The 14,380-nt window shown below is 42.0% G+C and overlaps 1 protein-coding gene across 1 annotated transcript; it reads right to left on the bottom strand.

Annotated features, from left to right (window-relative positions):
• Positions 1 to 596: 596 nt before the first annotated feature.
• LOC146074830 (vomeronasal type-2 receptor 26-like) lies at positions 597 to 2,980 on the bottom strand. Its single transcript, XM_083183397.1, has 2 exons — positions 2,944 to 2,980; positions 597 to 1,516 (listed from the first exon to the last, which is right to left on the bottom strand). Exons 1-2 carry the CDS (start codon positions 2,978 to 2,980, stop codon positions 597 to 599), a joined length of 957 nt encoding a protein of 318 aa, XP_083039523.1.
• Positions 2,981 to 14,380: the final 11,400 nt, after the last annotated feature.

Here is a 14,380-nt window from a genome sequence, read left to right as displayed (position 1 = left end):
ATATATATATATATATATATATATACACATATAGTGTATATACACAATTCAACAGTTGGGGCTATCTCACGTGTTCCTAGATATGCTCTCCAAGAATAGAGTAGGTCAATCTCCCACAAATCAATGGAAAACTGGGATGGCGGGTGTCCATAAACCTGCTGGAGTTTTCTTGGGACTTGATCCATATTTTTGTTGGACCATGGGGTTCAGTCCTTGGTGCGTTATCTCCAGTTGTAGTGGAAGGTGGTGGTTTCCCTTAGAGTGTCCAGTAAGTGTCCAAAAGTGGGAAAAGGTGGTAAAATGGAGGGCTGGTCCAAGTGAGAGTCCTTTTGTAATCCCAAATAGGTAGGCTGTATGCACTAGCACTGACGCGTTTCGTCGTCCACAGACAACTTTTTCAAAGGTATGTACTGGACACTCTAAGGGAAACCACCACCTTCCACTACAACTATATATGTTTAAACAATGTGGTCACAAGCCATAGGGCACCCCAAAACTAGGAAAGGTGAGTGCCGATGTTAAATATATATATATATATATATATATATATATATATATATATTATACTGTAAGCTAGACACAATGTCAATAATTTATTATGAAGAAAACATTTTCTTATCCCTGCAAAAAATGATTTTTTTGCTGGTCATTTGAGGTTTTATCAGTATAAAATAGCATTTGGGCAAAAATATACAGCCTAATATCCCAATACATGAGGCTAATATAGCAAACACCTCTACAATGACCATATGTTTCCCCTTACTGCTCAGATAGGCCGGGATGGCACAGACCCACACACTGCAGAACACCAGCATGCTGAATGTGATGTACTTGGCCTCATTATAGATGTCAGGTAATGTCCTCACCATGAAAGCCAGAACAAAGCTCATAGCTGCCAGGAATCCCATGTAACCCAACATGAAATAAAAGGCCAGCACGGAACCCTCATTACATTTGAGGATGATAGTCCCAGGATATGTGTCCATGATAGACTCTAGATAAGGAGGAGAAACTGACAACCAGATGACACCATTCAGGACCTGGACAGATGAGAAGATTAGTACTAAAACATTTGGTAGTTTGACTCCCATCCATCTTCTCCAGTAACTTCCAGGTCTTGTGGCCTTAAAAGCGATGCAAACCATTATAGTCTTGGCCAGGACTGAGGACACAGCGATAGTAAATATGATTCCAAAGCAGATCTGCCGCAGCATGCAGGTTATATCCACTGGGCGACCAAGGAAGAGGAATACACAGAGTAAACTCAGCTTTAGAGATATGAGGAGAACAAAGCTGAGGTTCCGGTTATTGGCTCTGACAATTTGGCTGTTCCGGTAGGAGATAAATATTCCAAATATGAAGATAATTATAACAGAAAATAATATAGTTATGCCAGAGAAAACCGAAGTTATAAAATCCAGTTCATATGAAAGAAACTCTACTGCTTTGGAAATACAGGTGTTTTTAGCATCATTTGGCCATTCAGTGTCGGAACATTTTACACAATTATCATTGTCTATTAAATAAAAATGGACAGTTGTTCAATTACATCCCTGTGTTTATACAGTAGCCCCCTACATTTATTTTACACATAATTGCACAAATGAAATACAGTAGCTACATTTTTTCAGGGAGCTAAACAATGGTTGCTAGATTTATGGTATCATTTAGTTTGCACACAAACTAAATGTCACACTAAATCAAGGGAAATATTACTGGAATTAAACCAGTGTCCACAAATTGCAAGAAATTGCATTTAGACAGTTTTTTTTTTTACAAAAGTAAAAAAAAAAAAAAAATTGTAAATAACATTGTTATATATTGTAAATATAAAATTGTTATATTTTAACAAGACATACAGAAGTGTAAAAAAATATCAGAAGGAACATAAATGTAGCTATGCATTTGGAAACTTTTTATAAATTCTACATATGATGCCATGATAATTGAAATCAGAATATTTTAGATATCAGATCTTTCCATATATTGGAATACAGTATATGTATACCAAAATGAGCAATCTTGGGTCTGGATCCCAATTCTAAGCACATAAAGCCTGAAGGTGATTTTATAGAATACAGTATTTCTAATAATGTTGTAAATTTAACAAAGTTTTTGTACATTGAACTATCAAAAAGTAAAGGTGGCACAATCTCAGGTTCTCTCTGAAAAAAAATAGTATTTGGGAATATATTATATTTTTAGGGGAATCAACATCTCCTTAAATCTGTACATAATAGGTCAGAGAATACTCTGAAATGGCGCATGAAAGGGAAATGTCTTCTCGTCAGATGTTTCTTATATGACACCTGTTTCTGCCAGCACCAGTGTTTTAATGATGTTGATTTCTGAGACTGTGACTGGGTCTGATCTCCACGACCAGAAGTTGGTTTAAATTCCCTTCGTAATTGAGTATAGAAATATAGACCCCCTAGGGACAGACCAGTTTGAGATTCCCAAAAAATTTGGAACTCAAGTGGGAGAAGTGCAAGCACCGCTTGCAGTAAATGGAAGCTGGGAAGCACATTTCTGTCATAAGAGATAGATGACACGCATATGCGTTCCACCTGCTGGACATTGTGGAATTCACGTGACCTGGGAAATCTTCTGTAACTGGAATTCCAATATTTATTTATGTTTATTCATTTATTTTTATTCTAAGGTTTTGCCTCTACATATTTAGATATATATTATATATATTTTTAATAGGATCCTATTCAGCCTCTCAAGATATGTGCTATATAGTTATTTAAATATCTTATTGTTGTTCGCTAATTGGTAATTCCTGTCTGGTGGGATATATAAAGCCACCAGGTATACAATACCAATCTCTTTTGATAAATCTGCCACTAAGGCAGGGAAACGCGTCAGTGTTTAAATTCTGACAAAGGACCAACACTCGAACCAGCTTGGACAGTTATCAATCGTGGGAGGACAACTTACTTGCAAAATGGACATTCTCTGTTAGAGGTACTGCCATTTACTGGGATACTGGTTGCTGATATTCACAAAGAAGTGTGTTCTGGACTTTAATACTTCAGAGGGATATACAACATCTCTTAACATCTTGGCGACCAGTTGGTAACTAGTAAACCTCTGGAGACCACCCACTCTTTTTTCCTAGATATCTATCCACGAAATGTATACTAAAATACTGTCTATTTCCAAGCATAATAGGAACAAGTGACTTAACATCATACCGGCAGTATATTCAATTATTCAATACCTATGAATTTGCCATTTTTGTTTTATATGTTTTTAATTATGTTCTTTTATGAATAAATTTGGTATTATTTACAAATTTTGACTGAACTCTGATTTGTATGCAATTGTGTACCCCATATACCCCATATTATTTGTCTTTCCATTTTTCTATAAGGATTGACTACCCTCATATTTATAAGCAGCTGCTCCTCTTGAGCAAACTTCTCAGATCAGGCGCTCAATTCACTCCCCTTGTTTACATGTCTTCCCTCCTACTCTCTACTCTCTCTTCAAATGGCAGCCCGTCCCTTGTAGTATTCTTGTAATTCCTTTGCTTCAGGCCATCTGTATTATGTGCTGTATTATGTACTGAGAATTGTGGAGCTAATTGTGGTGTTGTTATTTATGTGTGCCATATTTACAGTATGGTGCTCTACATCAATTCTGGCACCTTATACCACTAATACCCACATCATATCTCACATAAATATACATCTCTTCTAATGGCAGCAATTTAATGTAGTAATAATAATAATAATAATAATAATAATACAAAGTGTATTCTTCTTTACTACAAATATATATTTTTTAATATGTGTGGTTAGTTTTTGACAAAAAAACAGATATCACTTTAATACAAAATAAAGCCTATTTTGTACACCAAATGTGCACAACTCAGAATCAGGCCTAATGTGCACAACTCAGAATCAGGCCTAATGTGCACAACTCAGAATCAGGCCTAATGTGCACAATTTAGAACCAGGCCTAATGCACACAACTCAGATTCAGTCCTAGTATACCTACTTTTTACAGAGAGTTTATTTTGATACTGAATAGAATTTTTAGCAAATTACAGTGTGTATCATCAGATAATATAACATACCTGTATATAAATGATTTTCAAGAGGTTCACTCATCTCAATTAAACCAAACAATTGTGTTTGTTTCAAACTGTATGTGGATTCCTAATAATATTGGCTAGAGGGGGCGTGGCCTGGCGGGCCTTGTAAGCAGTTGTTCATCTCTGGAGCTCCCTATTCACCCAACAATAACCTAGCTCCCTAGCCCTACCAGCCTTGCCTAATCAATGCCGCACTTACGGCGAGCGACCCAGACAGAAAGAAAACATGTCCCAAACAGACATGAGACTGTTTCTGCAGCATACCCCCTACCGACAAACAGAAGATTCACCAGTGTCCAGTCCCTCCTCATCCCCCCCTGCTTTCCCATCCACCTAAAGTTCAGGCTTCCTAGCCCGTTATAGATGACATGGAGCTGAGAGATATAATCTCTTTCATGAAGACCCTACCGACTAAGCAGGATCTTTAAGAAACCAATCGACAGGAATTGACCACTATTTGATGAGACATCTCCCAGTTCTCATTTTGAAGCTCCCTTTCAGAATTTCTTCTGCCCAAATGGTAGAGATTCTCTCACTTCAACTGTGCCTGAAAGATCTTGACAACAGAGGAAGGAGAAACAATCTCTGAGTAAGTGGATTGCCCAAGGACATTTCCCAAGGCAACGTAATGGATGCTCTCACCAAAATATTTAATGAGATACTAGAAAACGACCCTTCTAAAACCATACTTTTTGATAGAGCTCATTGTACGCTCAGGCCTAGAGGTTTTCCCACTGATCGCCCATGCAATGTGATCTGTCGTTTTTACTACTACTCACAAAATGAAAATATTTTACACAAAGTGCATCAGTTGATGGAGTGGACTTTATTGGTTCGGATATCCAGATCTATCAAGATTCATCTTGGCATGCTCTTCAACAATGAAAAGCACTAAGACCTCTGACTTCAGAACTCCGTAAACGCCAACTGAATTATAAATTGGGCTTTAATCTATAAGTATCCTCCACTGGGAAGTTTTGCTCCCAGAATTCTTTCTCTGACCTCCTCTCATTCTGTGCAGGGCTTGGCCTTCCAAAGATCGACATCCCCAATTGGTTGTTCTCACAGCCTGATTTTTTTCTCCCACGGTGATCTGGAAACAGCCAGCCTTGGCAGGAAGTTTGCAACTTCAAGAAGAAATCATGCCTCGATTCAATCTCCCTACTTGAGTGTTCTACTGTCGGCAACTGCTGAATTACCCACTCCTCTTTGACCGTGTTATTGACTGGTGAATACTATATTATAGCTGTTAGCATTGCTGGTCACATTGCACATTGCCCCCCCACCCCTTGTTTGACGGTAAATTAGTCCATCTCTTTTTTGGTACTTTTTCAAATGTTATTTTGCTCACTATGTTTCAAGTTGATTGCACCCTCTTCTGTTTATTTTAGACTGTGTGCTATACGCTGCCCTTACAGTGGTGACTCCCGCACCCTATGCCTTCCTTAGGCCATGCTGCCTGCTGGTGCTCTTAAAATCCGGCTACACCATTGTGGGTGTTCTAATACTGTTGTTGTTGTTGTTGTTTACGGTGTTCTCATCTCTCTTTCTCTGCAATTTTTTCATGTTTCTATCTTTTCTTTATTTTCTTCTGACCTTTTCTTGGAACTTTTATTGTCACTTTTATATTTAAATACTCATGACTACACCTGCCAAACTTAAAATCATTTTGAGTAATGCAAAGGGCCTTAATATCTTGGAGAAATGGTCCACCTTGCTCAGATCCCTCTGGACTGAAAGGGCTGATGTTGCCATGATTCGCGAAACACACTTCAAGATTTCTGCACATAGTCCATCTATCTCTGACCGCCTTTTTTTACTTGCAGATTACTGTAATATCCAAATAGCAAATCTAAAGCAGTGGTGATATTGTTCTCCTAAAATCTCCAGTTGTCAAGAGTTTCAATACATAAAATAGTCCCTGGTAGAGTCCTCCTCATTAAATGTAAGATCTTTAGACAATCATATACTTTCGTTGTAATCTATGCTCCCAATCAAGACCAACAATCATTCTATCATTCACATCTCACACACTTAAGGTGCCCACACACTAGAAAGATCTGCGATATTAAGATGTGTGCATAAATTAGCCTTGAAATCTTTTGTCCATCCTGGACAAAAGATTTCAGGCAAGCACACATTTTTACCAAAGTTTTTTTCTTAAGATCCCAAGTGCGTTCCTATGGATCTTTTGTTAAATCTTCTGATATTTCGTGCAGCATCTAAGATCAGAATATTTAGCAAAAGATCCATGGGAGCGTGCATCGGATCGATATCTGCCGATTTACGGTCAATTATCAGTAAATATTGGACAATATATCGGCCGATTTATCAAAAATCGGCCAATTGGCCAAAAAATTGTTCTAGTGTGTGGGCACCTTTTAGACTCCTCTCTAGAAGGTATAGTGATAATGTGAGGAGATCACAACTGGACTATAGATCCAACCTTAGACACATCCACTAACTCCCCCAGATTCCCCAAATGCATATACCACAAAGTTCAAATTTTTTCCATGAACTTCAGTTAGCCGATTCTTGGAGAGTACAAAACCCGTCAGGTAGATACTACTCATTCTACTCTCATCCTCATCAATCATACTCCCTCCTAGACTACCTGTTTTTAAGCCATAGACATTTACCTCTCCTATTGGGCATTTCCATAGGCCCAATTACTTGGCCGGATAATGCCCCAATCTCAATGATACTAGTGATTTCCCAACACCTCCTGGGCCTGTGAACCTGGCGTCTAAACAAATCCCTATTACAGGACATGTATTGTTAGGCTGAGATAGACAAACCCTTTCTAAATATTTCAATATCAATTACACTGTCAGAATATCTGCAATATTTCTATGGGAGACCCGCAAATGTCTCCTAAGAGGCAAATTGATACAGCTCGAATCCTATGCCAAAAAAACAAAAAGTGGAACAAATAGCCGTGCTACAGCAACATTTCCATTCTTTAGAATCCTTGCACAAATCTAATGCCTTACTTTCGACATATGCAGAGCTAGCTGAAGCTCGAGCCACACCGAATAAGCTGCTCTCTGATCGCACCCAACTGGTGATCTGCAAATGTAATGGCAGATACTACCATTGGGGTAATAAGCGGGGTGGTCTCCTTGTACAAGCTATTAAAGCTCAAAGATCGGCCTCTCATTAATGCTATAAAGACACAGGCTCCCTCTGCTTTAAAACTCCAGAGATAGCAGCATTTTTTCAGCAATACTATTCTACACTATATAATCTTAACTAATCCTCCACCTCTACAGACATTTTATATGATACAGTAATTTGCAAGCCAAAGATTATCTATGGGCTGTGGCTCTCCTCAACCTAACCCTTCCAGATAGGGACATTTTAGAGAATCCTTTCTCCCTATTAGAATTAGCCAGGCCCAGATGGATTTACCACTATTTACAACAAGACATTTAAAAATTTCCTAGACCCCCAAAACTCCTTAAACTTTCAATGCCATCTCTGCAGATTCACATTTTTCTAGCCAATCCCTGGAGGCTCACATTACGCCATCCCAAAACCAGAAAAATACCTCTCCATGTGCTCTAGTTAAAGACTCATATCTCTTCTAAATATTGACATAAAATTATTCACAAAATTGATGGTGACTAGGCTTAATAAATTATTTCCTGCACTGGTTTATAGCAACCAAGTTTGGTTTGTACCAGGCCACGAAGCAAAAGATAATAACACCAAAGTCTTGAGTCTGATTCATCTTGCCTACTATTTTGATTTCAACAATGCTGAGAAAGCATTTGATAGAGTCCGTTGGGGTTTTATGAGGTCTATGCTGGAGCACATGGAATTGGGCCCTCGGGTGCTCCATAGGATTTTGGCTCTATATTGTCTGCCCACAGCCAGAGATAGAGTTATTGGTTCCCTCTCTGATCCCTTTTTTTTATCAGAAATGGAACAAGACAAGGCTGCCCCCTCCCCACTAATTTTTGTCAGTTGTCTGGCCAGAGCTATTAGAAATCAGGTTTATTAGTTGGGGAGACGGAGTACAATTTGGCAATTTTTGCTGATGACTTATTGGTAATACTAACCCAACCTGAGGCTTCTCTCCCCCACTTTCAACATGAATTAGATCATTTTGGTAACCTTTCTAACTTCAACGTTAATATTTCCAAGTTGAGTATCCTAAATATATCCATCCCTGCCACATCTTTTTCCCGGCTACGAAGTTCCTTCCCTTTTCCATGGAAATCTTCGCACATTACAAACTTAGGAGTTAAGCTACCCAGTGATTTGACCCGCCTATACTCTAATGCTGCTTTCAGACCGCATAACTGGCATTGACCCTGTATTTGAAAATGTTTCCAAAAACGGGTCTGCCAGGTAAAACCCCTTGCACACCGCATCTCTTAAACGGTATATTACCGTTTAAGTGCTGTTTTTTTGACACTGGCAGACCTGTTTTTGACACTGGCAGACCTGTGCTGTTTTTTTGACACTGGCAGACCTGTTTTTTCCAAATACAGGGTCAAAGCCAGTGCGGTCTTCAGCGCGCCCCCCCCCCTCCCGCTGGTTATCATCCCCCCCCATGTGTTTAAGAAACCCCCCCAATGTGTTTAAGAACCCTCCCCCCCGTGCAGCCGGTACCTCCTGAATTTCGGATCCCGGCAGTATGGTCGGATGCGCTTATAAAAAAAGTGACTTTTGGAGAATGGGATTCGAAAGACAGTTTTTTAAAACAGGTTTTCCTATGGGGCAGCCATTTTCCGAAAGTCACTTTTTTTATAACCAGCAGGAGCCGGGATCCACAATGCAGGAGGTACAGGCCGCACGGGGGGTTTATTAAACACATTGGGGGGAGGGGTGTTAGCCCTAGGGGGGATGTTAACTCTAGGGGGGTTTAACCCGCGAGTGGGGGGCGGGGGGCTCCAGGGGGTGAAGTGCCTATGAATATTTAATGAGCGCTCATTAAATATTCACTGCGCTGGGTCCGCTCATTGAGCTGGGTCCTAAATACCGTTTCAGACCCGATTTTGATGCCAAAATACCGGGTCTGAAACGAGTAGGACCCTCCATTTTAACCGTTTTACAAAAACTGCTTTTTTTAAACGTAAAGTGGTTCTGCACATTTCAGACCGCACAGATTACCGTTTTAAAATGGTTAAAAATCGGCAAAACACTGTTTTTTAAGTGTGGTCTGAAAGGGGCATAATTTACCTCTTATCAACCTCTTATTAGATCGCTTTGTGTAGATTACAGCAAATGGCATGCTAAACAGCCTTCATTTTTGGGAAGAATAAATTTCATCAAGATGTACTCCCTGCGTAAGCTGCTTTATGTCCTCAAGACCCTGCCAATCCCTGTTCCAGACTTATGGTTCAGAACTATACAAACCCTAATTCAGCAATTTGTCTGGCTTCTTAAGCGATCTAAAATTAAACGCAACATCCTTATGAGGACAATCGGTACTTATGTATTTGCCAGGCGCCCAATTAGCATACGTACGGTAGCTTACTGAAATTGCATCCCACATCGCATTGCATGGCTCTTTTTTGTGCTGTGCGATGTGTTCGATGCTATGTGCGATGCAATCTCAGTTGTTAATATGGTATTGGATGTATGGCAGTTAGCATAGCTGGTGCTTTGTGAATAAGCTTAAGCTACGGAAATAGTGTAGCCAGTCAGAACTTGCATAAATTCTCCCAGGCACTCACTCTGAGGAGAATAGCTGACAGTGATGGATGCTTCTCAGAGTTCTGCTAGTGTTACAGTGACCAGTGTGTAAGGCGCAGGCATGACAGAGGAGCAAATGTCTATGTTCACCCTGCCTACATAAGAGGAGGCTGTGCTGTATTTTCAACAAAAGCAATTGCTGCCCATGACGCAGACTTGCCCGTATGGCCATCTGATGAGGCTCTCTATAAAGGAAGGGATGTGGCGCTGCCACATAAAGTCTTGCCGTAAGAAGGTCAGCGTTTGAGTGGACCACTGGTTCCCCGGCTGCCGGATACCATTCCTGACTCTGGTCCGGTTTGTGTATTCACAGCAACTTACCAGTGTGCAGGACTGTGAAAGGGAGCTGGGCACGTCTATAAAGACGACGATGCAGTATAATGGGCTCATGAGGGAGGCCTGCACCATGGATCTCTTGTCACAGCCGCAGATCAAAATCGGAGGCCCTGGCATGGTGGTGGAGGTAGACGAGAGCCTCTTTGCGAAGAGGAAATATAATGTTTGGAGGATGCTGCCCCAGCAATGAGTATTTGGCAGCATATGCAGGGAGACAGGGGCCTGCTTCCTGACTGCCATTGAAAGGCGAGACGCAGCGACCCTCATGGCTGCCATCACCGCTAATATTGCTCCCGGGTCCGTCATATATTCCGACTGCTGGAGGGCGAATAATACCCAGGTATTGCAGCAGACAGGGTACGAACATTGCAGGGTGAATCACCATTACAATTTTGTGGACCCTGGATCAGGTGTACACACCCAAAACATTGAGCAGCTGTGAGGGGCTGCCAAATGGTGAAATAAAATGCAGAGAGGGACTGAAAGACACCACTTCGAATCCTATCTACAGGAGTTCATGTGGAGGAAAAGTTTGGTAGCAGAAAATCCATTTGAAGGAATTCTACATGCACTGACCCTACTGCCAAAGAATACTGCAGTGTCCTCTCAGTGATTGATTTTTAATAATTCTTTAATCTTTTATTATTCATATTGTTGTTCCTAATCTTTTTATTCTTCTTCATATATGTTATGAATTATCGTTATATCATAATCATTATGTGACTGATTTTTAATACTTCTTTAATCTTTTATTAATATTGTTGTTCCTAATCTTTTTATTCTTCTTCATATATGTTATGAATTATCGATATATCATAATAATTATTAAGTAAATTCACATTTTAACATTAACATGTGTCCACATTACTGTGTCAGATGTATTGTATGCCTGCTGTGAATGTGTTCCTAAAAAACCCCCACTATCCACGCCACCCCAAAGCGTGGCAAGTGGCAGCGTTACGAGTCCTCCCGACCTTTTCATACCCACTATCCACGTCGGCGTGGAGATGATTTTATAAAGCCCGAAGCGTGGCGACCGCAGTGAACCCCGCAAGGGGACGCGGAAACATGTAAAGTTATCCGTGGCCGCTCGCCACACTATATAAAATCAACTCCACGCCGACGTGGATAGTGGGGGTATGAAAAGGTCGGGAGGATGCGAAACGTGTACCCTCACGGGGCTTGCTGCACTTGCCACGCTTCGGGGTGACATGGATAGTGGTGGTGTTTTAGGTGTGTTGTACTATATTAACTACTGAGATCGCACAGCACATCGCATCGCATAGCAAATCACATTGCACGCATCACGTGGCACAAAATGGGCCATGCTATGCAATGTGCGATGCAATCTCAGTCAGGGTGCAGTGAATAAATTAACTAGTGAGATGCTTGCGATTTCACTACGCAGAATACCGCACTAAGCTTAGTGGGCGCCCGGCAAGCACATCGCATCACATAGAAAATCACATTGCACGCATCACGTGGCACAAAATGGGCCATGCTATGCAATGTGATCTCAGTCAGGGTGCAGTGAATAAATTAACTAGTGAGATGCTTGCGATTTCACTACGCAGAATACGCCACTAAGCTTAGTGGGCTCCCGGCAAATACATAAGTACTGGACAATCGACTGGAGTTGGTTCCAATTGCCAGATATTAGAAACTATTACAATGCTGAACACTTAAACAGAGTATTGGATTGGACCAGGAGTCAGAGGAATAAGCAGTGGGTGGATCTTGAGGGTGTTTTTGTACAGGATATTCCCTTGGCTCCCCGCCCTCCCCAAACAGCCCTCTACCCACCCGAATATTCTCCACTCTTGCTTCATGGAAACTTTTACACCACAGACCTTACATATCTTCGGAATTTGGCCCACTGACCTCGTTTTTATGCAATTCAGACTTCCAACCCCCTTTTTTCTCAATTGGTGTTGGAAGGAATTTTTAGAATCGGTCAGTTGGTGTCTCCCTCATGAATTTGACCATTTTCTGAAGTTTTTGGAAGTTCCTCCAAGTCAGACACTTCTTACAAATGAACATGAGGCTTCCATTAGTGTCCCGAAAACTGTCATCATTTGAGAGGCTTTGTGTGGCTACATGTAACTCTACCCATATGATCTCAGTGTTATACAAACTTCTCCAGAACTCTAACACTAATACCTTGTCATAGGTCGCCACCACGGGACATGGCGGGTGGTCTACTTACCTGTCCATGTCCGTCGGTGGCTGTCCTGTGTGCAGGGATCCCCTGGAGGTGGCAGCAGGCGATGGGAGTCTGGGGCCATGTCCGACGGCAGAGAGAGCCGAGGGCACTGTGGGGAGCTGCAGTATACTCAGGCGGCACCGCCATCTTTGTTAAGGGCTACAGTATGGGCAAACTATCATTGGCCAGGTTGGGAGGTTTTCCTGGCTTCCCTGACATTTTAGCCAATGGCAGCCATTCCCTTAGGGGGGCTGCCTAGGCAAACCTGTGTCAGAACAAAAAGTCTCTTGAACCAGCTGCAATGTGGAAGACCTCCTGACTATCCTAGTGCCTCGGTACTCCCAATCTGGCCCTCTGCTCCGTGGCCGCAGCCCAGCACCTCAGATCGCTGATCCAGTCTGATCCTGCTTGCTGCTCCTCTCCGACAGACGCTTTCGGGTCCATTCCTTATTTCAGCCTTATTCAAGTCACCAATCTCTCCGTTCAACTGCAAGTATTACCAACTGGTCTCCTCCACTGTTGCAGTCCTCTGCGTACCCCGTCATCAACAGTATTATTTACGCAAGAATTTATTGCTTCGTATTATTTATGCAAGAACTTATTGCATCATATCTTTTACACAAGAAATTATTGCTTCCAGTTTATGTTGTCCTCCCATTCTCCTCAAATAAGTATTTGAATGTTTCCATTTATGAACAAGTCATTTAGAAAACCTGTTCGTTTTAACCCCACCTCTCCTGATTCATCCGTGGTCCCGGTAACTCACACGATTCCATCCGATCCTCCACCTGTGACAGTTTGTTCTGACCCAATGGATTCGAGTGGGAGTCATGGAATCCCCACAGACCTTCTTCAAGGAATCATGCAGCGGCTGGAACAGCTAGAGGCCTCCCAGCGGCAAGTTGCCCAGTTCCTCCAGAGTCTAACACCTACACAGCCTCCTCCAGATGCCTCGACTCCTTCATCCTCTGCAGCTCAGGCTGTTCCTTCCATGGATCCCATACCTACTATCATGGTCCCAGGTCATTTACACCTACCTCCTCCAAATAAATATGACGGAACCCCAAAAGCATGTTGGGGGTTCTTGAATCAGTGTGACGTGCACTTAACCCTCCAGCCATCCAACTTTCCTACACCCAAATCTCAAGTGGCCTACATAGTGTCTGTGCTCTCTGGCCCAGCCCTGGACTGGGTATCCCCATTATGGGAACGGTCAGACCCACTACTCTCCGATTATCCTTCTTTTATTGCCACCTTCCAGCGGATCTTTGACAAACCAGGAAGAGTATCACCTGCAGCCTCACAGATTCTGAGAATATGCCAGGGAGGCCATCCAGTAGGTCAATATATCGTCCAGTTTCAAATGTTAGCCTCTGAGTTGAAATGAAACGAAGATGCCCTGGTATCGGCCTTTTGGAATGGGTTGTCCAATTGCCTTAAAGACAAACTCTCCACACGTGACATGCCCACGATCTTAGATGAATTAATATCTCTATGCAACAAGATGGACTCAATTGGAGAGGAGCAGAGCTGAATGTCTCAAATTTCGCCCATCTCCAAGTCCTATTTCCGTGCCTTAGTCCAGTCCATCCTCGACTCTACCACCTGAAGAACCTATGCAGGTTAATCGGTCCTGTCTGTCCCAGGAAGAAAAAGTCCGGTGCAGGAGGGAGAACTTGTGCATGTACTGCGGATCCTCTTCTCATCTGCTCTCCTCTTGTCCTCTTGTGATTAGGAGAAACAATCTCTCCTAATCACCAGGGGAGAGGTTAGGTTAGAATTCTTGTCACTACTCCCGCATCTTCAGATTCTACCATCCTCGTCACCCTTGTTACTCCTCAGAGGGGTGGGCAGAATTAGAGCACTCCTGGACTGTGGGGCAGCCAGAAATGTATTGTCGTCTAAACTCGCTTCACAGTATTCTCTACCATTGCAAGCTCTGGATCAACCCCTGTTTTTGACTGCTGTAAATGGGAGTCACATCTCGAATGGACAGATCTCTTTCCAGACTCATCCTCTGAAATTGCAGG

This window comes from Crinia signifera, chromosome 1 (genome assembly GCF_055691185.1).
Source record: "Crinia signifera chromosome 1, ASM5569118v1, whole genome shotgun sequence".
NCBI lineage: Eukaryota > Metazoa > Chordata > Amphibia > Anura > Myobatrachidae > Crinia > Crinia signifera.
Note: the sequence above shows the minus strand (reverse complement) of the source record. Positions and strands in the feature narration are given on the sequence as shown.